Source organism: Sus scrofa, unplaced genomic scaffold (genome assembly GCF_000003025.6).
Source record: "Sus scrofa isolate TJ Tabasco breed Duroc unplaced genomic scaffold, Sscrofa11.1 Contig981, whole genome shotgun sequence".
Lineage (NCBI taxonomy): Eukaryota > Metazoa > Chordata > Mammalia > Artiodactyla > Suidae > Sus > Sus scrofa.
In genome coordinates, this window is record NW_018085364.1 from 25490 (window position 1) to 53170 (window position 27681).

The 27681-nt window shown below is 43.8% G+C and overlaps 1 protein-coding gene across 3 annotated transcripts; it reads right to left on the bottom strand.

The window, feature by feature from the left end:
- Positions 1–65: 65 nt before the first annotated feature.
- LOC100625764 (leucine carboxyl methyltransferase 1-like) lies at positions 66–27508 on the bottom strand. 3 transcript variants are annotated; one of them, XM_021082513.1, is made up of 6 exons: positions 27148–27504; positions 19051–19142; positions 16556–16677; positions 15025–15147; positions 9912–9988; positions 66–211 (listed from the first exon to the last, which is right to left on the bottom strand). In XM_021082513.1, exons 1-6 carry the CDS (start codon positions 27255–27257, stop codon positions 133–135), a joined length of 603 nt encoding a protein of 200 aa, XP_020938172.1. In that variant the 5' UTR covers positions 27258–27504; the 3' UTR covers positions 66–132. The 3 variants fall into 3 exon arrangements, with proteins under 3 accessions (XP_020938172.1, XP_020938171.1, XP_020938173.1); XM_021082512.1 differs by having other exon boundaries at positions 27127–27504; XM_021082514.1 differs by lacking the exon at positions 15025–15147 and having other exon boundaries at positions 27127–27508.
- Between the last annotated feature and the right edge of the window lie 173 nt (positions 27509–27681).

Sequence of the window (27681 nt, forward strand, 5' to 3'; positions counted from 1 at the left end):
ATGTCACGAACTTCTTGCCATTATTGGAGTTTAGGTTCCTCTGCCAACAATTGGTTGCTGTTCTGTGCGAGTCATTTATTCTGTAGATGTGCTTTTTTAGTTGTGTTTGTGGGAGAGGGCGAGCGTGTCCCCCTACTCCTCCGCCATCTTGTCCTCTCTCCCAGAATTCTTTGTTCTTGCAGCTGTCCATGTAGGTCTGGTCACAATGGTTCTGTGAACATCCAAAAAGACAAAGGTTATTCTCTGCAACTTTTTCTCTGTGAATGGAAAAGTGTTACATACCTTCACAGATCAGAGCCTTGAGAATGGACTATCCTGTGTATTTCTCATTTTCAGCAACATACTTTTATAAGAGGTGCAGGGCCAGCATGACTAAACACAGACAAGTGAGCACAGAGGTTAGGGCTAAAGGAATAGATTTAACAGAGAGTCAGGTTTGTCCTTCCTGGTTACATCTTTTCTGCAATGGCAGAAAAGAAACACTTAGTTGTCCCAAGAAGAAAAAGAGATTGCTCTAGGGTTTGGTGGGAAGAGGATTTTCCCCAATATCTGAGATTTAATCCCAAGGAAAATAAACCTATAATTATGTGTTCATTCTGACTCTGTTTCTTCTTTGAAGAAAAAATACTTAATTTGTATGGCTGATGCCAAGGAAATTGTATTTGCTCAGATATAACCAAGTGATTTGCAGACTTTTTTTTTTTTTTTTTGTCTTTTGCTGGGCTGCACCCAAGACATGGGGAGGTTCCCAGGGTAGGGGTCCAATCAGCTGTAGCCTCCAGCCTATACCACAGCCACAGCAATGTGGGATCTGAGCCGAGTCTGCAACCTACACCATACCTCATGGCAAGGCCAGATGCTTAACCCACTGAGGCCAGGGTTCAAACCTGCAACCTCAAGGTTCCTAGTTGGATTTGTTAACCACTGAGCCACGACAAGAACTCCCAGATTTGCAGACTTCTTGAAAATGAACTGTATTGTCATCTTGTTACCCAAGCTGATATGGCCATGACATTATATTTTCAAAGAAGAAATACAAAATATGCACAAAATGTTCATAGGTAAAAAAAATTATGAACAACTTTTGGACTTTATTTAGTTAAGCCTTCAAACTTTACTCTGAGAGATTGACTGAAACTACTGTTAAAGCTGTATGTGTGATGATTTAGTACTGACTGAGATGACTACCTCATTAATGTAAGGTCACAGTAAGTTCTTCTGAGGGGGGAGGATGTGTATGTGTGAGTGAAAAGACCCTCTACCTATCTGGAAATGGGTTATAACCACGAATGCAGAGACATTCTTTAAGGGTGTTGTTTGGCCTGTGATCTAATGCCTTTTTGAGAAAGGTATCCATAGATATATTAAACGTCATAGCTCTGTTGATGTATGTCTTTGCCGCCGATGTTTAGCACCTTGGAGGCACTTCTCCACTTCTCAGTGGGCATCAGGGGTGAGCAGCCTGCTTTGCCTGGATCTTGCTCTCATCAGTTGCGGCAGGGCCTCATTTCTGTCTCTCATGGTTGGTTATACTTCACTCTGCCCTGTGATTCCCACAGTCCTCAATGTCCTCACTACTGTCGTACTTGGCATATGACTTCTAACCTTTCCCTCTACTCTTTTAGCAAAAAGGCATTAGGTCATGGACCACTTGTCCTCAGGGCTGAGTTTTAACATCTGTCCTGAAGGACTATATTGAGAGAAAACAAGGAGCACTTGGTCCACAAGGGTTTTCTCTTGCTTTCTCCTGAGTCCTAGTATATACTGTAATAGTCATCACAAGCCCCATTTTTGCTTTCTATCATGAAACTTTCCAAGGACTAAAAAATATTAAATGGTTGCATATTAAATAAATAAACCCTTCTTTCTCAAGGTTAATAAGCCTTACAATAGAAACATATTTTTATGATTACTGTCCTTTCATCAAATCTTGAATATCACTAAATCATATTTTTGGAAGGAAATTCCTCATAGCTTATCACATTTTCATGCTTTCATTAGAGGAGTTTATTGATGTTTAAGTGATCCTACTAAAAATAATTTACTTTGGTTTGGTTTAAAGAATATTTCTGTGGTTTTCTCCATGGTTTGTATAAATATATTACTAATATCTTTGTCTACAATGACATAATGCATTTTTATATTTAATACCACTTCTTAAGCAGAAGTTTCTGTATGACTTTCTCTGAAAATTGATTAATATTCTTCAGCTAGGAACATGGCCCTTTTCCAATAGAAATATATTGAGAACTTTAATGGATTTTGAGGAGCATGGTGATGTATCATGGATCATATGTGATTAGAAGCAAGAAGGAAAAGAAACTGCTTATGCCTTGGTTTCTTTTAGTCTCTTAGTGTTGGCATAAATTCTTCAGACTGTACACTCATCTTCACCACTCCTCCTTACATATGTGTTTGGCTGATTTGATAGAAGAATCTGAATTGTTTCATGAAGACCAGGATAATTTGCTGCCTAGTTCGTTCTGCGATAAGCTCTATTAAAGATCACATTCAGTGAAGTGCAAACTTCTCAGGAGGAGAAGTTAGATAAAGAAAAGAGACAAAGTATAAAAGGTAAGGAAAAGGAAAGTGGGAGGAAAATAAATGGAAAAAATGACGAGATATTTCACGTATGGTAAAACATACCAAATTATTCATTTTTAAATTCATCATAAATTTTTGCCAAAATATTTGTCTACATAGTTTAATTATCCATTTAGTAAATATCAATGGCATATACAAAATGGCACAAAACTGATTTTCTTTGTTTTCCTGATTAGCTGGAAGAAAAAAATTCCATGTTAATTACACCACAGAATCTTGAGTTATCAGTTAAACATGGGGAAAACACTCAAAATTAGGAAGTTTTTATTGAAATAAAAATACTTAAATAAGTTCACAGATTCAAAAGAGTTGTGTGATGGATTAAAAATTTATAATATAAATGACTCTTTCATATCAGAATCAAAAAAGCTCAGAATCTAAGTCCCATAGTAATCTATTTTAGGAATTTGAAAACGGGGGCCTGTGGACCAAATCTTGTCTGTCACCTGTTCTTTTGTTAAAGTTTATTGTGACACAAACTTTCACATTTGTTTACATGTCTCTGTACCATCTGTGGCTGATTTTGTGCTACAAATATTGAGGTTATTAGTTGTCACACAGACTGATCCACAAAGGCAAAACTATTTATTATTTGACTCTATAAACAGTTTATTGACTTCCTTGTTTATTTAAAACTGTTTAAATATTATTCTAGTTTCAACCTGAATCTTCTAAAAATTTTTTGCAGTTTTTCCTGCCCATACTGTTCTTTGTTTCTGTAGAATGTTGTTAAAATTATAGATATATCCATACCATCCACTGCTTACTTTTTCTTTTTTACAACTATATTTCAAGCACTTATTGTATGAAGTGAAAGAATACTTATTTGATATTCCTTATTGTAAAGACAATGTCACTGAAAAATGCTTTTGTCCATACATCAATATCTACTTATAGAAGCAAGTATATATGATCCATTAGATTATATCCTCAATTCATAAAAAGTGTCATTAGACAAAAGCATCATTTTTAATTTTTCCATATATACTCCCATGATTATGTTTCTCATTTGTGTTCATTAACTGAAATCCAAAGACAAAACGTCTTTAAACATACACTATATATCATTGCTGATACATTAACCAACTAATGGCAATCTATTCACTAGGGGTGTACACTAGAACTCCTAATTTTGATTAATTGAATACATGTGGAAGGGTCTTCAAGCAAACAGCTAACATCTTGATTTTATAGATAAACTTGAAGAAAAACAATGTCATAAATTGTGAGATGGATAATACATATTTTGTGAGAAGACAATGTATGCTCATAGTAAGATTCAAGCAATAAATGAAGTATAAGAAGAAAAGAATTCTGCAAACCCAGCAATGAGATAACCACTATCAATATTTGTTGAGACTCATTCAATCCCAAAAGTGCACAATTCAAAAGATAAGGACATGTTGAAATTTCATAAAATAAACCCACCCTTACATCATCAGAATACAGATGCAGAAATTAACATCAATATACCTCAAAAGACCCTAAATTAAGTCTCCTACTAGTTAATATCTCCCAAGGAAAACAACAACCCTGGATTCAGTCAACACAAATTTGTTTTGCCTGTCTTGGAACTTTAGGTAATGGCTTCGTGAAGAATATGCTTTCTTTATATTTGGCTTCTTTCACTAAACATTGTATTTTTGAGATTTATCAATCTGGTTGCATACCAAGTTTGTAAAACCTCATTGCTGTACAGTGTTCCATTATCTGAATAAACTATAACTGGTTTATCTCTTCTACTCAGGAGAAGCATTTAGAGAGTTTCCAATACATACAACAAATATTAACAGACATAAAGGGAGAAATTGATGGGAGTACAATCATAGCAGGAGACTTTAATACCCTGCTCACATCAATGGACAGATCCTCTAGACAGAAAACCAGTAAAGCAACAGAGATCCTAAAGGAAACAATAGAAAAGATAGACTTAATTGACATCTACAGGACACTACATCCAAAAAAATCAGAATACACATTCTTATCAAGTGCACTTGGAACATTCTCAAGAATCAACCACATATTGGGACACAAAGCTAACCTCAACAAATTTAGAAGCATAGAAGTTATTTCAAGTATCTCCTCTGACCACAATGGCATGAAACTAGAAATCAACCACAGGAAAAGAAATGAGAAAAAACCTACTCCATGGAGACTAAACAACATGCTACTAAAAAACCAATGGGTCAATGAGGGAGTCAAGAAGGAAATTAAAAAATACCTGGAGACAAATGATAATGAAGACACAACCTCTCAAAATCTCTGGCACACTGCAAAAGCAGTGCTCAGAGGGAAATTCATAGCAATACAGGCCTTCCTCAAAAAAGAAGAAAGATCTCAAATTGACAACTTAACCCTCCACCTAAACGAATTAGAAAAAGAAGAACAAAAAAGACCTAAAGTCAGCTGAAGGAAGGAAATTATAAAGATCAAAGAGGAAATCAATAAAACAGAGATTCAAAAAACAATAGGGAAAATTAATAAAACCGAGAGCTGGTTCTTTGAAAAGGTAAACAAAATTGACAAACCCCTGGCTAGCCTCACTAAGAAGAGGAGAGAAAGAACCCAAATAAACAAAATTAGAAATAAAAAAGGAGAAATCACAACGGATACTGCAGAAATACAAAAAAACCATATGAGAATACTATGAACAACTATATGCCACCAAATTTGACAATCTGGAAGAAATGGACAACTTTCTAGAAACTTATAGCCTCCCAAAAGTAAATCAAGAAGAAACAGACCAACTGAACAGACCAATTACTAGAAATGAAATTGAATACATCATAAAAACACTCCCTACAAATAAAACCCAAGGACCAGATGGCTACACAGGTGAATTCTACCAAACATGCAAAGAGGATCTGGTGCCCATCCTCCTTAACCTTTTTCGAAAGGATGAAGAAGAACACTCCCAAAGACATTCTATGATGCCACCATCACCTTAATTCCAAAACCAGACAAAGATACCACCAAAAAAGTAAACTAGAAGCCAGTGTATTTGATGAATATAGATGCAAAAATTCTCAACAATATTTTAGCCAACCAAATCTAACAACATATCAAAAGGATCGTACACCATGATGTAGGGTTCATCCCAGGTTCACAAGGATGGTTCAACATATGCAAATCAATCAACATCATATACCACATTAACAAAAGAAAAGTCAAAAACCATATGATCATCTCAATAGATGCAGAAAAAGCATTTGACAAAGTCCAACATCCATTCATGATCCAGACTCTTGCCAAAGTGAGTATAGAGGGAACATTCCTGAACATGATCAAAGCCATTTATGACAAACCCACAGCAAATATAATACTCAATGGAGAAAAACTGAAAGCCTTCTCACTCAAATCTGGAACAAGACAGGGATGCCCACTCTCACCTCTGCTCTTCAACATCGTTTTGGAAGTCTTAGCCACAGCAATTAGACAAACAAAAGAAATAAAAGGCATCCAAAGAGGAAGAGAAGAGATCAAACTGTCACTGTATGCAGACAACATGATACTACACATAGAAAACCCTAAGGACTCAACCCAAAAACTACTTGAACTGATTAATAAATTTAGCAAAGTAACAGGATATAAGATTAACATTCAGAAATCAGTCACATTTCTATATACCAACAATGAAATATTAGAAAAGGAATACAAAAATACGATACCTTTTAAAATTGCAACTCAAAAAAATCAAATACCTCGGAATACACCTGGCCAAGGAGGGAAAGGACTTATATGCCAAGAACCATAAAACTTTAATTAAAGAAATTAAAGAAGATGTAAAGAAATGGAAAGATATTCCATGTTCATGGATTGGGAAAATCAATATTGTAAAAATGGCCATACTACCCAAAGCAATCTACAGATTCAATGCAATCCCTATCAAATGACCCATGACATTTTTCACAGAACTAGAACAAACAATCCAAACATTTATATGGAACCACAAAAGACCCAGAATCACCAAAGCAATCCTGAGAAACAAAAACCAAGCAGGAGGCATAACTCTCCCAGACTTCAAGCAACATTACAAAGCCACAGTCATCAAAACAGTGTGGTACTGGTATCAAAACAGACAGACAGACCAGTGGAGCAGAATAGAGAACCCAGAAATAAACCCCAACACATATGGTCAATTAATCTTTGACAAGGGAGGCAAGAACATAAAATGGGAAAAAGAAAGTCTATTCAGCAAGCATTGCTGGACAATCTGGACAGCTGCATGCAAAGCAATGAAATTAGAACACGCCCTCACACCATGCACAAAAATAAATTCAAAATGGCTGAAAGACTTAAATAGAAGACAAGACACCATCAAACTCCTAGAAGAAAACATAGGCAAAACATTCTCTGACATCAACCTCATGAATATTTTCTCAGGTCAGTCTCCCCAGGCAATAGAAGTAAGAGCAGAAATAAACCCATGAGACCTAATCAAGCTGAAAAGCTTTTGCAGAGCAAAGGAAACCTAAAAGAAAACAAAAAGACAACTTTCAGAATGGGAGAAAATAGTTTCAAATGATATAACCGACTAGGGCTTAATCTCTAGAGTATATAAACAACTTATACAACCCAACATCAAAAAGTCAATCAATCAATGGAAAAATGGGCAAAAGACCTGAATAGACATTTCTCCAAAGAAGATATACAGATGGCCAGCAAACACATGAGAAAATTCTCAACATCACTGATTATAAGAGAAATGCAAATCAAAACCAACATGAGATACCACCTCACACCAGTCAGAATGGCCATCATTAATAAATCCACAAATAACAAGTGCTGGAGGGGTTGTGGAGAAAAGGGAACCCTCCTGCACTGTTGGTGGGAATGTAAACTGGTACAGTCACTATGGAGAACAGTTTGGAGATACCTTAGAAATGTATACATAGAACTTCCATATTGCTGGAGGCCCGCTCTGGCGGCCAGGGAGCGTACACTTTTTCCTGAAGAAGATGGACGGACATTGGCTTTTGCATCGGAGACAGCCTCTTTGTCTCTTCTTTCAGGGCGCTGGACTACTCAAACTTTATTGGCAACAGTGGTTGATTATATAGATAGTTTTTCACTACAGATTACATTACAGTGTTAAAGTATATTGGTTAACTATCACATGGTATAGCAGCTGTGCATCCTGTTTTAAGATCTCGACCTTAAGTAAACTTAGTGAGTACTTTGAAGAGGCCATAAAACACAAGAATTTAGCATTTACAAACTTTGTTTGTAGACTGGTGTTTATCTTCAAAGCGTTATGGCAGGGAGACAGTGTGAGTAAATATAAACCAACTTAATTAAACTAGCTATCACTAAAAAGCTTTTAAAATCAAAGACAAAACTCACAGCTAGGTTTTTTGGATAAGATATGGCTAACTTCTATGGACCTCATTAAAATCCTAACTCTAAAGTTACTATATAACTAGTTAATAGATAAACACTATGTTTTAACTAAGTTGGATTTAAATAGGGGAAAAGTCCTTCAGGATGAAATTTTTATTATACTATTGTTACAAATCACCACAGGACAATAAGAATGGGAAATAAAAATAATAAGTAAATAATCAGGAAAGACTGAGAAAAACTGAATAGCAAATAAAACAGCAGGAAAGACTAGGTTACTCGAGAAACAATCCATGTTCTCCAATGCAAACATGGAAACTGTTTTCCCAGGAAAGCCCCAAATCTTCCCCATCAACATCAAAGTGAGAGCTGAGTAACCTGAGGCCTGCCCTCGGCTTGTACCATGCAGGTAGGCTTTTATCCTGACCAGAGGCCCACCTTCGGCATGCACCGTTCAGGTGAGTTTTTTTCCTGACCAGAAGCCCACCTTCAGCTTGTACTGTTCAGGTGAGCTCCCTTTCTTGGTTAAGAACCTGCCTTCAGGTTTTTCTGCCATCAGGCAAGGTCCTTGTTTTGAGTCCCTGCATTTTCTCAGCTCCCCACAATCCCACTCTTGGGCATATATCCAGACAAAACTCTACTTAAAAGAGACACATGCACCTGCATGTTCATTGCAGCACTAGTCACAGTAGCCAAGACATGGAAAGAACCCAAATGTCCATCAACAGATAATTGGATTAGGAAGATGTGATATATATATACACAATGAAATACTACTCAGCCATAAAAAAGAACAACATAATACCATTTATAGCAACATGGGTGGAACTAGAGACTCATACTGAGTGAAATAGTCAGAAAGAAAGATAAATACCATTATGATTTCACTTGTAACTGGAATCTAATATACAGCACAAATGAACATTTCCACAGAAAAGAAAATCATGGACCTGGAGAATAGACTTGCGGCCACCCAGGGGGAAAGGGAGGGAGTGGGAGGAATCGGGAGCTTGGGGATATGAGATAAAACTTGGAATGGACTTACAATGAGATCCCGCTGAGTAGCATTGAGAACTATGTCTAGATACTTATATTGTAACAGAACGAAGAGTGGGGAAAAGAAAACGTATTCATGTAAGTGTATCTTGGCCCCCATGCTGTACAGTGGAAAAATAAATAAATAAATTTTAAAAAAATTGTGAAATATAAGAATTAGGACTTGACTGACATGACTAATATAAAAAGGATGGAGGGACTGTAGGTTAAAACCATTGGGAAACCTTAACCTTGGTCTGGAGGTCAGGGTTTAAATCCCTGCTCCATCCCCTTTCTAGCCAGGTGACCTGAGGCAAGTTCACTGCACTTCTTTGAGCCTCAGTTTTCTCACCTATAAAAGGGGCTAATGATAGCACTTACTCCATGAGTGGGCTCTGAGGACTGAGTGAGACAATGCAAATGAGGCACGTCCCATGGGACTCGGCAAACGACAGCTCTGGGCAAAGAGCAGCAACCTCACCACTTAGAGCTTGGCAAACTCCTTGAAGACTAGACTCAGAATGCAAACCCCCCCAATATCTCAGATATGATCACTGATTCACTTCAGCCCCCCAAGGATTCATTCAACAATATTTACAACACATCTAGTCTGAGCCAGGCATCTTTCTGTACCCTGTTGGGTGAAGACATAAGCCAAATACACATAAAAATTCAGATCACTAAACTATGATAGGTCACTTGTTTCAATGACAGAGAAATTACATTCTTGGACAGAAAGCCCAGGAGAGGGTCTATTTCATTTTGAAGACTTCAGGACACACTGCAATGAGAGTCAAGGGACAGGGAGAGAGGGAAGAGGCCAGGAAAGGAAGGCAGTGCCTACGTGAGGTCTCCCGCAGTCAGCCCTGCTGTCTGCCAGGAGCTGGTTCTGATGCCACGGGGCTCTGGCTTCCGGCCAAAGCCACACTTACTTGATGCTGTGCAGCTTCCTCGTGGTGATCCCTGCAACATCGACTTTCCAAGATGTACTTGGTAGAAGATCCTCATCCTGAGAAAACACACATAGAAATCTTTATACAGTTATCTATTACTCACACCTTCAGCCATCATCTTCATGAACCAAGTACTAGGCCCCGAAGAGCAATGGCGGGACTTTAGGATTTTCAATCACGGGAACAATATGGTTAGAAATGTACTTTTCAAGAGTTCACATTTTGGCTCAGTGGTAATGAATCTGACTAGAATCGTGAGGATACGGGTTTGATCCCTGGCCTCACTCAGTGGGTTAAGCATCTATTGTTGCTGTGAGCTGCCATGGAGGTGGCAGATGCAGCTTGGATCCTTCATTGCTGTGGTCCAAGCTGGCAGCTACAACTCAGATTCAAGCCCTAGCCTGGGAACTTCCTATGCCACAGGTTCGGCCCTAAAAAGACAAAGAGAGGAGTTCCCTTCGTGGCGTAGTTGTTAACAAAACCGACTAGGAACCATGAGGTTGTGATCCCTACCCTTACTCGGTGGGTTAAGGATCTGGCATTGCTGTGAGCTGTGGTGTAGGTCACAGATTTGGCTCAGATCCCTCATTGATGTGGTGCTGGCGTAGGCCAGTGGATACAGCTCTGATTAGACCCCTAGCCTGAGAATCTCCATATTATTCAAGAGCGGTCCTAGAAAAGACAAAAAGAAAAATTAATAAATAAATAAAGACAAAGAGATAGAGAAAAAGAAATGTGCTTTCCAAAGTACTTTGATGTCAGTATAAAGAATGGATGGAGGGAAACAAGGTCATTGGAGCTGTCCAGCTAAGAAGTGATGAGGACAAAAAGAAAAAAAAAAACAGACATGATAAGGAACCTGAAGTGTCAGAGTGGCGATGGGGAGGGATGAAGGGAGGTGTTAAAAGCTGGTTTGGAAGCAGGACATCACAGGATTTCCCAAAAGGCAGCTTGAGACCTATTAGAGTCAAGACATCAATGTGGGGCATTGTGACCAGCAGTTGGGGATAACAGAGAAATGGCACATATCCGAAAGCATCCCATGGAATGAGGTAAGTATTATTTTGTGATGCACGGATTTCTTTCCAGGATGGTGGAGAACAGAGGGGCAGTAAAGAGAAGGCTCGCTGGGCCTGGGGAGACAGGGTTCAAATCCCAGCTCCACCACTTGTTTGCTGGGAGGCCTTGGGAAAGTCATGAACTCCCTGGGCCAGTGTTTCCTCATTGGAAAAGGAAAGAAACTGATAACACCTCATGGGGTTGTGAGGATTATTGAGGAAATAGGAGAGGGACACGCAGAGGAGGGCATCATGTGTGTGCCTCTACCATTTACAGACATAGGTATGTAGACGCAGGTCCTGGTTAGGGACGCACAGTAATTTTCCCCTGTGACCTCAGTTAACAAAAGTGTTAAACACACACACACACACACACACACACACACACACACACACACACACACACAGGGCCCTGCATCCCCCTTCTGCTTTTCCTAGCTTAGTCACTGACCACACCCACATCTAGTCCCCTGCTGGTCATGACAGAATTTTCCCGTCTCCTCCCTGTCCAATCAGTCACTCAGCCCGGAACATATTCAAATGTCAGATCCCTGTGTAATACACCTGAAACTAACACAATACATCCAATCTTAGGATATAGCTTCTATGGGGAAGCTAAAAACGCAAAAGATACAAATGGCCTTAAATATAAGACAGGAATAGACCCACAGAGCAGAAACACCTATGGTTACCAAGGGGGAAAGGGGATGACGAGCGACAAATCAGGAGTTTGGGATAAACAGATACACTCCACTACCTATAAAACAGATAACCAACACGGACCTCCTCTATAGCACAGGGAACTATACTGAATATTTTGGAATAAGCTAAAGGCAAACACATACACATAAATAACTGAATCTCTGTCCTATACACCTGAAACTAACACAACACTATAAATCAATTATAGCTCAGTAAAAAGTTATACGACACACAGAAATCAATTTTCAGCAAATTGCTCAGCCCCACTGCCTATTCTCGAAGGCATCCTCTCCTCAGCTCCCTCACCAGCTGTGGAAACTGAAACACCACCCCTTTCAACCTACAGCAGCCCCCACACCTCTAAGACTAAGACTCTAAAACTCCAGGAGACCCTGAGGACCCCGAGAAGGACAGCACAGCATCCTACATCCGCACAGGACGTCTGACAGTTTGAGGGGCCTGCCCGGGCACGCGCACACTTGCTCCTCATCAGAGCTCTGAGGGAGGGATCCCTGCAGAAGGAAGCCTCCAAAAGGCACCCCTGGAGCTGCTCAGATGCAGATGTCCTCTTTGTCAGCCTTGAGAAAGGGGCAAAAAGGCTGTGGCAAGGGATGCCTCAACATCGGATTCAGTGATTCTCTCCGGCTCCTCTGACTCTCCCCTCTGAGGAGCTGGCAGGGCACCTGAGGCAGGGAAGGCTGCCAAGGCCGAGCACAGCCACCAGGGGGCGGCCAGGAACAGCCACCAGGAAGGGTGGCACTGAGACAAAGACCCAAGGTGGTCACCCAGTTCACAGGCCCCCAAACAGAGACTGCGTCCCCTGGGCTCTGGATCCTTTGGCTGCACAGAAACGTTCTTCAAGGAACACGAGAACCGAGGCCCCTTAAAGGGTTTCACTCACCCTTTATTCTTTGCCCCATACTTGCTGCTGCCTGGAAATGGGGATATTGGACTGTCAGTCTTAGGCCCCTGGGATCTGATGGAGTAGCTCTCAAGGCCATGGTCCCTGAAAGCCTGTGACTCTTGTCTAAGCCTCTCCAGGTGTGGCTGGGGGGCCACCCCAGGGGGAAGAAGTGTGAGGCAACTGGACCAACAGACAGACTTTCCCTGCCCTTTTACAGAGATATAAAGCTCTAAGACAGGGCTTAGAAAACATTCTGGAAAGAACCAGAAAGGAAGCATTACAGCTGTGTAGGCTAGGGGGTCTCTGTCGAAGCTGCTCAGCCCTGCAGTCCGAGTGCTAAAGCAGCCACAGATAAGGTGTACATAAACGGGAGTGGCCATATTCCAATAAAACTTGATTTACAAAAATACATGGTGGGCTGGATTTGTCCTGTACAGCCTCTCCTCTCAAAGAGCAAGCCGGCATAACATTTAAACACACACACACACACACAGAGAAAGGGAGAAATTTTAAATTAAAAAAAATAAAATAAAATAAAACTCAAGAGTTCCCTTGGTGGCTCAGTGGCTACCAAACCCAACTAGGAATCATGAGGACACGGGTTCAGTTCCTAGCCTCCCTCAGTGGGTTAAGGATCTGGTGTTGCCATGAGCTGTGGTGTAGGTCACAGAAGTGGCTTGGATTGGCGTTGCTGTGGCTGTGGTGGAGACCAGCATCTGTAGCTCCAATTTTACCCCTAGCCTGGGAACTTCCGTAGGCTGGGGATAGGGTCCTAAAAAAAAACCAAACCAAAACAAAAAACCACTCAGATTCATATAATCATCAAACAAAAGAAAAAAACTTCCACAGAGGACTCTGAGGCCCTAAGCCATTCCCCTTCTTTTCTCTCTAACAGACAACCTTTTTCTTCGAAGGGGCACCTTGCCCCGATGTACCTTGCTCGGAAATTAAAGTCTCACGCTTAGAGTTATTAACCCACCTCCAAGATGGGAGTAGGAAAGCAAACCACATGAACACATCCATAGGGTGTCAGCCACAGGCAGGATCTCTCCAGCAGCCCCTCTTAACACCAGCAGTGCACACACTCTTACACCACATTCTGTTCCAGATGCTTCCACCACACCGGGGGCACGACATAGAGACACAGCTGAGACACAGAAAAGACCACCCCACCCCACCCCACCCCTAACAACCCCAGGGCTGAGGGCATAGGAAAAAGAAGGGAATCTGCAGTTTGATAGGCAGAGGGCAGCATTTGCTTCATGTCCCAGTACCACGGGCTGTCTAATTTGGGGGAAGACACAAACCTTCAAAGCCCCACTTCCCACATATGTGTAAGTGCCTGGCTGCTGCCCCCCCTCCACACCACAATAGCTCTCGGGTTAATTCATGAGGTCCTCTGTGTAAAAGCACTTCCTATGTGCTAGTTATCTTCTCCAGAAGGAAGACTGCAGAGGCAAACTGTAAACACTAGGGCCACGTAGAGGCTACAGATTCTCAAGGAAGGAAAAGGTTGGGAGCGCTGATCACCAAAGACCTACCTATCCAGTGAGCTCCTGAGGGACAAAATAGATACTGTGGGTCAGGTCACGCCTACATGCCTCTCCACTCTACAGTTTCTCTTGGTCTAAGTCTGCAAGAAATCTGGGGAAACGCACGTGGCTGTTACTGTTATGTGACCGACCTGACAGAACCAAGAAAAATCTGTACACGTACGTACACACACACACACACACACACACACACGCAGGAAGAAGGAAAGAGAAAGAAAGAAAGAAAATGCAATTAGTGACATATCTACAGGGAAAAGGTTTGGTGATACTATTCCAGCCCAGGAATCAAACACCAGAACCTTATCCTGGTTCTGCCACTAACTGGCCCCAGGGTTGCTCTCCTGGGAGTGTCATTACACCTGCCCTTCAACCCTAATGGTGCAGTGGAGGAAACAAATTGCCAAATGACTCCAAAGGGGCTCTGCATCGTGAAATCACTACCCAGCCCTGCAAGGCGCCAAATGTTAGGGAAGACTGTTAGGATGACCAAAGACCTTACATTACTGTCCAAAGGACAAACGCACATTCCTGGTCTCAGCAGTTCCTTCCACTGGCACAGAAGTTTTTCTCTTGATGTAGTGCCCCAGACACTGAGGGAAATGTACCCAAAGATGTGTATTATAACCCCGTTTAACAGGGCGGCTTAAGAGCAAAAGGTGAGAACCAACCCACATGTCTCCACTAGGGCCCTGCTGGGATCCAGTACCAGGCTGATGGGTGATGTTGGGGGTGGGGAACCTCAAACACGGTGACACTGCATCTTTTTTGTATATACATTTCAATATATATACATATTTTTCAAGTTTCCTAACCAGGTAATTTCGCAAAATGAAGTTTAATCCCCTGGAGAGTTAAGAGGGGACATTTTCATGTACCTTTAACCTCCAGAAGGTGGTATCCATCCCAGCCCCAAGGTTTAGAATTTGACAGTTGCATCCTGTCTTCCGTAGAAACACCTTGATAAAGCTGACTGATGCCGTGGACATGAGCAAAATATCCTAGAGACAGACAGAGAAGCAAACGATCACTTGGTGACCCAGGAAGTAATCCCTGCAGAGCCCACTGTGCTGGGAGAGCAAGACACACGTTATCCTTCTTCAGGGTCAGCATTTATCTGGAGACTTTCTGGAGAAATGATGTTCAAATCTCCTTTCTTTTTTACTAATAAAAAACTACTGGAACCAAAACAAGTACAAGCTCCTTAGGGGTGGAATTAACCAGCTTAAGAAAAATAAGATGGCCTATATCGTTACTTAGGAAAAATGAATGTCTCTGTCAAAACATCTGATCTAAATGGTCCTCTTGGAAATGTGCTTTTTCTGGCTCTAGTGAAAGGGACTCAGTACTCTGATAAAAATAAAAATTGTGCAGGTTTGATCCCTGACCAGATCGTCCACATTCCACATGTGTGGCCAAAACAAACAAACAAAAAACAAAACAAAACCCCCATGTGACAGCACGCAGAAGAAGAAATTTAAAAATCATTAGAAATGATGGGATTTTAATTGGGATTTTGCCAAATCTGTGACTCAGTGTGAGAGGATTAAAAGTTTCGAACCTCCTAATCCATAAAAGTATTATACCAGTGCAACTGCACATGCCTTCATTAATATTAACAATTTTTCAGTTTTCTATGTACAGATCTTGCACATCTTTCATTGAACTTATATTTCAGCATTTGATGTTCTTGATGCCATTGTTCTTGGCATCTAGAATTACACTTGATTTTTTCTTGAGTTTGTACCTAGTGATCTTGCTAAAATGACTAATTTATTCTAACACACTAGCAATAGATTTCTCTCAGCATAAATATGTAATGATGCAGTCTGTGAAAAATGGCAGTTTGTGATGCTTATTTTTCAATCCTTATGCCTTTGTTTTTATCTTTTTCTTGCTTTATTACCCTGGCTAAAGCCTCCCTAAAATGCTAAATAAAACATGATAATCAGTATACTTGTTCTTGATCTCAAGGGGGTGAGTTTTGAGTAATTCACCACTAGTTATTATATTTGCTTCAGGTTTCTGAGATGTTTTTGCTTTTCACTGTGGCAAATTTTGTCCAATGGCATTTAAAAAAATAAAATGTTCTTTTGACCCTGTCTGTGGCATGCAGAAGTTTCATGGCCAGGGAATGAACCCAAACCATAGCAGTGACTCCAGCCACAGTGGCGAACCCACTGAGCCACCAAGGAACTCCTGTCTAATGGCATTTTTGCATATTTTGGGATAACCCTATTATTTTTTTCCTTTGTTCTGTTAACTTTGATTTCCAAATGATACAAAACTGTTTGTGTCTTCCCCCAAACATTTCAACATATATATCTATTTTTCAAGTTTCCTAACCAGGTAATTTTGCAAAATGAAGTTTAATCCCCTGGAGAGAGAAGAGGGGACATTTTCATGTACCTTTAACCTCCAGAAGGTGGTATCCATCCCAGCCCCAAGGTTTAGAATTTGACAGTTGCACCCTGTCTTCCGTAGAAACGCCTTGATAAGCTGACTGACACTGTGGACATGAGCAAAATATCCTATAGACAGACAGAGAAGCAAACGATCACTTGGTGACACCGGAAGTAATCCCTGCAGGGCCCACTGCGCTAGGAGAGCAAGACACATGCTATCCTTATTCAGGGTCAGTATTTATCTGGAGACTTTCTGGGAGAAATGATGTTCAAATCTCCCTCCTTTCTTACTAAAAAAAAAAAACAAACAAAAAAAACAAACTACTGCAACCACAAAAGTATGAGCTCCTTAAGGGTGGAATTAACCAGCTTAAGAAAAATAAGATGGCCTATATTGTAAGAAAGGAAAAATGTTTTCTGTCAAAACATCTGATCTAAATGGTCCTCCTGGAAATGTGCTTTTTCGGGCTCCAGTGAAAGAGACTCAGTCCTGTGATAAAAATCAAACTTGTGAGAGCACATGGAAAATAATGTTTTGGGGTCAGGAAATTGGGCAGATGGATGTCAGAGCACAGAAAGCCACACTTCTTATCGCGGTCCCCTCGCTCCCACCCTGTCTGGCTTAGAGCCTCTGTGTGGATAACGTGGCATCACAGGCGGGAGGGGGGACACAAGCCAGTGGCGGCCTAATGACTGGCCTTGTTCAGCTCTGGGGCAGGGGCAGCTGGGACAGAGGAGCTGGGAAACACCGAAGGGGGACAGGAAGACAGAGTCTGTCTGTTCGGAAGGCCTGCTGCTCAAGTGTCACCACTTCAAGAATAAAACTTGAGAGCAGCATTTGGAAACTTGTACTGCAGTTTGACAGAGGGATTTTATATCTGCTGAAGCTACTAATAAGTTAGGCTTCTATTCTGCATGTCTTTTCATGACATTCTGCTAGCAAGTCTTTGTTTCTTCTTTTTTCTTTCTGCAGCTGCATCTCGAAGTTCCCAGGCTAGGGATCAGATCAGAGATGAAGCTGCCAACCTATGCCACAGCCACCGCCACACTGCAACCCTGACACACGTGGGACCTACACTCCAGCTTTGGCCAATACCCGAGCCATAACCCACTGAGTGAGGCCAGGGACTGAACCCACATCCTCCTAGAGTCTACAGCAGGTCCTTAATCCACTGAGCCACAACGGGAACCCTGCAAAGCATCTCTCACTGTATTTTACAGAACCTCATCCACAATGGATTCCCTTTGGGGACAAGAATATGTCCTCAGGGCAGACATTTGGGAAGCCCTCTCCTGCTGGGCTGCAGGTCCAATCTCCAGATGCAAACCCAGGAGAAGAAAGAAGGAAGGGGGAACTGAGCCACTGGCCATGGAGGGTCCCTGCCTCTGGACCATTCACGAGGCAATCTGCCTCCAGAGCCCAGGGGGGAGGCTGCAGGCCTCGTAGCCAGGCCTTGCCCAACCTAACTGATGCCTGGCTTCACCCGCAGCTCAAAGTAAATACCACATCCTTCTTCTCAGGAGTCACCATTTAGAAGTTTCTCTGCATTTCGTACAGCACCGACCTACAGGACCCATCATGAGGGCCAAGCTGCCCTGCACACCCAGGAACTACACTCCTGGGACAGTTTCTCCATCCGGCTGAAATGAAGTCACACTCCTGTCTCAAATCCTTCCATTTCACTGATGGAAATTACTTGCCGAGGACTTCCTGTTGTGGCTCAGCAGGTTAAGAACCTGACTAGGATCCATGAGGATGCAGATTGGATTCCTGGCCTCACTCAGTGGGCTAAGGATCTGGCACTGCTGAGAGCTGTGGGGTACACTGCAGACAAGGCTCGGATCTGGCATTGCTGCGGCTGTGGTGTAGACTGGCAGCTGCAGCTCTGATTTGACCCCTAGCCAGGAACGCCCATATGCCAGGTGTGGCCCTAGAAAAGGAAAAAGAACGATGTTACTTGCAGAACCTGAGAGTGTTATGAACATTCTAACAAGGTGGCAACAACAACAATAATCCCTTATGTGGACAGTTCAGAGTAAAAGACAGATCAATGGCTTCTAAGCATATAAAAATCATTTTCAACCTCACCCCAAGAGGAATAAAAAATAAAAAGAGTGTACATTTATCATGTATCAGGTGAACAAAGATTACCTTTCATAAGACAGAGGGTCCCGGGTATGGCCAAAAAATACAATTTCCTAAGACACTGTGCTGGTGAGGAAGTTGGAAAGTGTGCACAAAAGCACTCTCTTTTCCAGAATGAATCCCTAGGAGATCCCTGGTGGTTCTGCAGACTAAGGATCTGGCATTATCACTGCTGTGGCTCAGGTCACTGCTGTGGTAATGGTCTGATGCCTAGCCTAGGACCTTCCACATGCTGAGGGTGCAGTCAATTTAACAACAACAACAAAATAAAAACCAAGAAGGAATCCCTAATCCCTAAAACCTCAGACCTCTCAGTTGATGAGCAGATGCTGGGGAGGGAGAGGGTCACTTGCCTCTGTTAATTTCGGGGGCCTTCCTCGCTTTAGACAGTCTCACCAAATGCGGGATGCAAGGGTCCTGCCAGTAGCCAATGCTCACCGCAAATCTGGAAACAATGGAAAAAGAAGCAGGTGAGGAGAGTAGGTCAGGCCAGGTTCCATGGCCAAGTTCCCAGGACCCAAGTAAAGGAGCCACAAGAAATAATGTATTGACCTCAAAGGCCAAGTCCCACCTAGGGCCCCAGCACCAGCATAAACAGGCTTCTCCATCCACCTTTCTACTCCCAGACGCTGCCCCTCACACAGTGCCCACCATGCTCGTTTCTTCCCTCAGATCACACATTCCATTCCCAGGACCCTGAACATCAAGTAACCCCACGTCCTACACCATTCAGAAGACCTGCAACCATGTATTCACTCAGCAAACGCACTGGCCAGAGCTGTTCAGAGCCATTTCATCCACCAAGAGTGCGGTTTCCAGGGGAAGGGAGATCCCAAAAGAGTGGGCCAACATCACTAATAACTCCCAAGGAATTTCTCCGGATTCATACACACCTGTCATTTCCTGTCCCTTAAGCAGGTCAAGGGAGGGAAACCAGGAACATGTACGCAATGCAGCTACAACTTGGGAAATGCTAAGGAAGCCCAAACTCTATCCTCATCTACCCTACCAGGATTTAAAGCGAGACTGTTCCAACCTGGGGAGCTGAGGCCCTGCTGGCCCCTGAAAGTCTCCTGCCACAATGAGTGGAACCAGCCTGAGGACAAATGACAAGTCATAGAAGGAACCTGGATCCCTAAGGCTTCATCATGTTCCATGGCCTGGAGCCTTCTCTATGTCCCTAGGAATATGAGCGAGGTAACAGTGAGATGATACAGCTCTTTACAACTTAAGCCAAATGGAGTTGGGCTTCTGCTACTTGCAGCTTAAAGCAAACTAAGTGATATCCTATTAACACAACGACTTCCACATTGCTTGATAAGTAAGTCCAAACTTAAGATGTGGGGCAGGAGGGGGGCATATGCTGGATGTCACCCATTAGGTTGTCAGCTCCTCGATACACATATCACATCCTTCCTTTCCTTCCTTTTCTTCACATCCAGCAACAAGGCTTCCTGCTGCCTTGACTGCAAGAGGTGCTCAATTTGGTACAAACACATCAACCCCTCCCCACTCCAGCCTCTCCCATCCATGTTTGCACATCCATACACACCCAGGAGAAAGCATGCATATGCAGCTACTCAAGGCAGCAACTCCACACAGCCACACACAAAGGACTCACTAAGGGACACAATTCACTACAAGCCCAGGCTGTCCAAGGAGAACAGAGAACACCTGCTCCCTGGTCTGAAACAGCGCTTTTCAAACAAGGAGCTGGGACTCATTCATATCCTAAAATCCCGGTAGCTTAACCGGACCTTTACAATTACTATAAGCAGTGTAAGTTCCCCAGATTCCCTCTTCTTTTGAAGATATTTGATTTGGCTAGTCCAGATTCTTTGGGTTTCCACACACATTTAGATTCAATTTGCTATTTTCTTACAGAAAAAGAAAAGACAGCTAGAGTTTTGACTGGGACTTAAACAGCTAGTCTTTTGTAATGCTATATTGTAAATGATATTTCAAATTCTCATTTTCCTGTGCATGCACATCTATTCACAACACGTGTCTGACAAAGGAGTCCTAGCCAGAATGTATCATGACCTCTAATAAGGTGAACCCAATGTGATCACCAGCAGCAACAATGGACAAAGGACTCCAATAGTCCATTCACAATAAGCACCTGAGAAGTACGCATTTGTCACCAGGGAAATGTCATTTAAGATCAAAATGAGACACTAGTTCACATCCACTGACAACAATGAATGTTTAACAAGGATATGGAGCCACTGCAGTTTGAATACATTGCCAGTGAGAACTGCAAACTGATACACCACTTTGGAAATTCGTCTGGCAATTCGTCTGGCAGTTAAATACATACCCACCCTATGGCTAAGCAATTCCACTCCTAGATATCTATCCAAGAGACATTTCAGACTGCTACAACAATGTTCCCTGCAGCCTGTTCACAATGGCCAAACACTAGATCCAACTCAAATCGGCACCACCAGGTAAACAGAACAAATCATGTCATGTTCACACCACAACACAAAAAGGAGCACATGATTTGACACTGACCACAATTCTCTCCTTGACCAATCTGCCGCCTGCCTCCTCTGACCTGCTCCTCCACTAGACCTCTGCCTGGGCTTAGAATATAAAGGCCTGGAATTCTGATCATGGTACAGTGGTTAAGGAATCCAACTAGGAACCATGAGGATGCGGGTTCAATTCCTGGCCTTGCTCAGTGGGTTAAGGATCTAGCATTACTATGAGCTGTGGTGTAGGTTGCAGATGTAGCTTGGATCCTGCATTGCTGTGGCTCTGGCGTAGGGCGGTGGCTACAGTTCCAATTAGAACCCTAGCCTGGGAATCTCGGATATGCCATGGGATTGGCCCCAGAAAAGGCAAAAAGAAAAAGAGACAAAAAGACAAAAAAAAAAAAAAGAACATAATAAAGGCCTGAGCAAACTTGAACTCAGCTGCGAACAGCTCAAGGCCACATCGCCAGGATGACTCCCGTTCCCCTTAGAGGGCTTGCTTGCTTGCCTGAGAAAACTCCAGGCTGCCAAAAGAACTTACTCTTTGCTCCAGGTAACACCCTGTCCCCCAGTTAGCAAAGCCAGATGCTTTCACGGGGACCAACCCCCTCTTCCCCACGTTCTGTGCTTTTTCTCTGACTCCAATGAATCCCTGCTTCCCCCTCCTTCCTCCCTCACTCTCCCTTTAAAACACTCTCTCTACAAACTGGAGTTGGGTTGAGTTCATACTGGATTCTTTTCTGCATTGCAATCGTTCTTACTGATTAAAATCTAACCTTACCACTTTAACACGCGTATCCAGCTTTGTTCACCTGTGACAATGCGTGTTTTATCTTTGACAACGTGTGAGACATGGATGAATCTCCAAGAACATGTTGAGTGAAAGAGACACAAAAAGAATGCATGCTGCATGATTCCATTTATCTTATACTCAAGAATGGGCAAATCTATTCAGGGTAGCCAGAATCAGAAAATATTTGCTAAGTAAGGGTAAGGAGACAAACTAGAGCTAAAAGGGAACTTCCTGGGTTTTAGAAATATTTTATATCCTGTTTTGGGCAGTGATACACAAACACATTCAACTGTCAACACTCATCAAACTGAACCTTCATGTTCTGTATAAATTATCTCCCCCTCTCTCCCTCACACCTGCCACCTCTCTCTCGCGCTCTGCTGTCTTAAGAATACCTGAGCGGAAAGTTCCCGTTTTGGCTCAGCGTGTTAAGAACTCGACATCGGGGAGTCCCTGTTGTGGCTCAGTGGTAACAAACCCGACTAGGACACATGAGGACAGGGGTTCAATCCCTGCCTCTCTCAGTAGGTGAAGGATGCGGCCTTGCCGTGAGCCGCAGTGTGGGTCACAGACACAACTCAGATCTGGCTTGGCTTTGGCTGTGGCACAGGCTGGCAGCTACAGCTCCCATTCCACCCCTAACCTGGGAACTTCCACATGCCACAGGTGTGACCCTCAGAAGACCTAAAACGAAAAAAAGGAAAAGGAAAGAGAGCTTGACCTTGTCTCTGTGAGGGTGCCTGTTTGATCCCTGACATTGCTCAGTGAGTTAAGGATCTGGCCTTGCCACAAGCCTTGGCCTAGGAGGCAGATGTGGCTAGGATCCAGTATCGCTACGGGGGTGGCAAAGGCCTCAGGTGCTGCAGCTGATTCCACCCCCAGCCTCGGAACTTCCACATGCCACAGTATGACCTAAAAAAAACAAAAAACCTGAGGAAATTCTAGATGGAGGAAAAAAAAGATGAGGACTGTAGCTAATCCTCCCAGGTTTCTTTCCAGGTCTCAGTCCCTCTTCTTCCTAGGAGGACCCCCATTTTGTCTGAGGCATCCATCTGCACTAGGAGGAAGTCTACCTCCCCACACTGTGCTGCACCCAGGAGTGGGGCCGTGTGTCCTAACTCTGGCTAAAGAGCTCTTAGTTCACAGAAGTCTTCAGAGCAGAGCTCCCCAGAAAGCTCCTGCTCTCCTGATGAAAAGGGGCACACTCAGACACACACGCCTCTTGCTAATATCCCTTCCTTTGCTTTCCTCCTGGACCGCAGCTGCTCACACGGTGCTCCCGGAAGCACAGACTAAAACAATTCGGACATCCCTGCAACAAATCTGTTTTTAACCTGCAAAGCAAGCTTGCGGAGCCTTGAATCCATTCACAACAGAGCAACTTTCTAATCAGAAGTTTTCAGACAGTGGAATTCCCTGGTGCCACAGCAGGCTAAGGATTCAGCACAGTCACTTCTGTGGCTCCCGTTCCAGCCCTGCACCAGGCACTGGAGCATGCCACGAGTGTGCCCCCCACCAAAAGAAAACAAAAACAAAAACAAAAACAATGAGTGTGACCAGAGAAAAAATACTCCGTCTCACTCCTGATTTAGGAAAACAGATCCTCTTCCACCTCACACCAGTCAGAACAGCCATCGCCGACTGGGTCATTTTGCTGTACAGCAGAAATTGACCCAACATTGTAAACCAACTATAATAAGAAAACATTTTAAAAAAAGAATGGCCATCATGAGTAAGTCTTCAAATAACGAATGCTGGGGAATGTGTGGAGAAAAGAGAAGCCTCCTACCCTGTTGGTGGGAATGTAAACTGGGGCAAGCAGTACGGCGGGGCCTCAGAAAACTACATTCAGAACTACCATATGCTCCAGCAATTCTACTCACAAAACCTGCATTCAAAAAGATCCATGCACCCCTATGCTCACTGCAGCCCCATTCCCACCAGTCAACACAGGGAAACCACCCAGAGGTCCACTGACAGATGAATGCATCAAAAAGGCATGGCACATAAATACACAATAGAATACTACGTAGCCATAGGAAAGAACAAAATAATGCCATCTGCAGCAACATGGATGCAACCAGGAATTACCATACCAAGTGAAATCAGAAGGAGACAGACAAATACCACAAACATCACTTCTAGGTAGAATCTACAATACAGCACAAATGAACCCACCTATAAAACAGACACTTTGTGGTTGCCAAGGGAAGGCAGGAGGGAGCGGGATGGACTGGGAGTTTGGAGGTAGTACATGCACACTCCTACACTTAAAATAGACCAGCAATGTGGTCCTGCTGTGTAACACAGGGAACCCTGTCCAGGCTCTTGGCACAGACCATGATGGAAGATAGGACGAGAAAGGCAACATATGTAGGACTGGGTCACTGGACTGGATGGTAGAAATGGGCACATCGTAAATCAACTATACTTTAAGGAAAAAATTATCATCCACCTGCCAGTATTGTTACACACAAAAGCAGTACATCCCATCAGAAGAGTTCTAACTTCTGGATTGTAGGAGGGATGATGGAGATGAGGAGGAGGAGGAGGACAAAGGGGGTGGGGATGCTAACAATGACTCATTCTGAACACCTACTATGTGCCAAGCACTGTGGGAAGGGCTCCACACTTAATCTCACAGCTACCCTCTGAGACAGATTAACGGTATTTATCTTGCACAGGAGGGCTCCGTACCAAAGGATGCAGCAAATCCAAGCAGAAATTACAGACCTAACTCAGGAGCTAACTGGCTTTTGAAACATGATTTGTAGGGACCTTAGACAGCTGTAACTCAGGGGGGCAGGAACCACCTGACTCGCAGCTACATCAGTGACTTCAAACAAATAATATTCAGGCTGCAGGGAAATCAAAACTAGCCATAAGAGGAGTTCCCGCTGTGGCACAATGGGATCAGGGACATCCCCACAGTTCCAGGAGGCAGGTTTAATCCCCAACCCCACTCGCAGTGTTAACGGAACTGGCATTGCCAAAGCTGTGGTCACAACCATCTGATCTGATCCTAGGCTTAGGAACTCCATGGGCCGCAGGGTGACCAAAAATAACCCATCGATTAATTATTTTAAAAAAACTAGCAATAAGCATTTATCGAAGGCTTCACTTAGGGCCAGATCCTCTGCTAACCTTTGCATGGATTATCTCATTGGATTCTCACATGCAAAGGGCACGTTACCATTATTACCCCCAGTTTATTTTGTTTTATTTTATCTCATGTTATTTTATTTTGTCCACACCTGTGGCAGGCAGAGAGTCCCAGGCTGGGGATCAAACCCGAGCCACAGCTGTGACAACTCCACATCCTTAACACCTGGGCCACCACGGAACTCTTCTTAGAGCCATTTTACAGACGAGGAAACAGAGGCAGAAAGAGAATAAAGGGCCTACCATTCTGCAAGGAGTCACAAGATGACTCTGTGACAAGCCGTAACGGTTTAATATGTTCCCCTGAAGATGCAGAAGAACCACAGAACTTGAACGTCACTGGTCCTGGACACTGTCCACAGTCATTCACCTGATGACTCTCACCATCTCTTTGCCTGGTTTGTTCACATAAGAGAAAACCCGGTGCAAACAAAGCTTGGATGAAATGCATCCAGGGGGCAAACAGGTCCGGGTTTTATGGCCCCAGAACCTATGTCAGAAGATTCTGACTCAGCATCTTCAGGATCCAGAGTAGGCCCTGAGCACCTCTGCCTTTCTTTTCAAAGTCCCACAGGCTATGCCGATGGGCACTCAGGCCTGGGAACGAGATTCCCCGCAGTGCCAAACCCTACCTTCCCCACAATGTGAAGCGGTCTCAGGACACGCGGGCCTTGCAAACTGAGGCAGAGAAGAGCTCAAATTATGACAACTATCCAACAGAGGGTCAAGGAAAGGCAGGCCCGCATTACACTATTTCTCTGCACTGCTGAGTCTGAACTATTTTATACCAAACTTGCCCTGTTTTAAAGTAAGCAACGTAGCCAAAATTGTTACCAACAACTTCTTTTTTTCTCTTTTTTCGCCGAGCCGGCAGCATGTGGGAGTTCCCAGGCCAGGGACTGAACCCCTGTCACAGCAGTGACCCGAACCACAGCAGTGACAAGGCCATATTCTTAACCCACTGCACCCCCGGGGAACTCTACCAACAAATATTACATAAACCAATACTACCAACACAAACGGCAGTCCCTAGGTGGCCCCAGCTTCCAGGAAGGACATTCAGTTGCTCTGCCACAACACCCTCCTACATCCCTGTTTCCTTTCACCCTCCTTTCTTTGCTCTCTTCCTTCCTTCCTTTCTTGCTTTAGGTCTTCTCTTCTCAGGCGAACATCATCCACTCAATTACAAACTCCAAGAACACGTTGTTTTTCTCAGCACTCCGCACAAAACTGTAACTATGTTGCTACCCCGGTAACTGTTTGCCTCCTGGCCTTTCCAACTGGAGTGAGTTCAGACACCACCTCAAACTTGCTCATTACCAGTTCTCCATCACAAAACACCACCAACTCGCCAAAAGGAAGGGCCTGGAACAAATTAAACTCTGAATTGTTGTTGAACACAGGACGAGTGGAGGACACTCAAGCGTCATGCTTTCTTTTTCACGCCTTCAGGTACATGACACACACCTGTGCTCACCACGCACACCCCCCCCCCACCACACACACAGCCTCCACTACACTCCTAATTCTAGCCTCCCTTAGCAAAACCCAGAGCTCTGGAGAATACAGGCTCGGCATGCAAATATGTGGCCCTGGACAGGCCATTCCCCCCCTTAACCAGCCTGGGTTTCAGGAGCACGACGGGGATCATGACAAGTCCCAGGGGAATCTAACTTATACAAGAGCAAGAACCTGCATTTCTCTTCCGAACCCATCAAGGCCGCAGTTATGATTTCCTTCAAGTGTGTGTCCAGGCCCAGTCCGCGCCCACCTTCTTCAGTGCCTTATCCCAGTCAAGGCATCCCAGGCTTATACTGTGCCAGGCACACAACAAACGTTACATATTATTAGTCAAGTAAATGAGTCCCCGCTCTGAGCAGGGGATCACAGATGGCCCACAAGGGAACGCGTACCTTTTGGGTAAAAGCCCACTCCCAAGACACAGGCCCGCCTCCCACCTAGGCCCCACCACCCAGGGGAAGCCAGCCCCTAACCTCCCGGCGCCGCGCAGGTACCGCTTGCACAGAGAGGCATCTTCACAAGGGCCACGCACGCCCTCGTCGTCCGCGTCCAGAAGGGAGGAAGAACAGGCGGTAAAAGACGGCCTCCTCAGGCTAGTGGCCATGGGCGTGGAGGGTGCGAAGGGCTGCGTCCACCGGGGGCATGGAAAAGGCTCGAGGGACGCCTGGTGAAGAAGCGAGCCGCAGAGAAGGCAGGCGAGAGGAGCGGGGCTGCACCTGGCTCCGCTGGCGCGGCTCAGTGACGCCGCCCTAGGCAGCTGCACCAGCAACCTCCCAGCGTCTTGGCTTCTCCACCGAGGGGCTCCTTGGACAATTTCCCCGCCCCCTCAGCCCACGGAGGGGTCTGTTGGAGAACTCCTTTGGCCCCGCCCCCACAACCCGGTAGGTCAGGCGGCGAGGGGGCGGGACCTGAAATGGATGCCAGGGAGCACCGCAAGCCCTTCTGGGAATGGAAGTCCTAGCGCTTTGGGAAGCCAGCGGGTTACTCAGGGCAGGTTATGAGCTTTTAGAAGTGCAATTAAGAGTTGG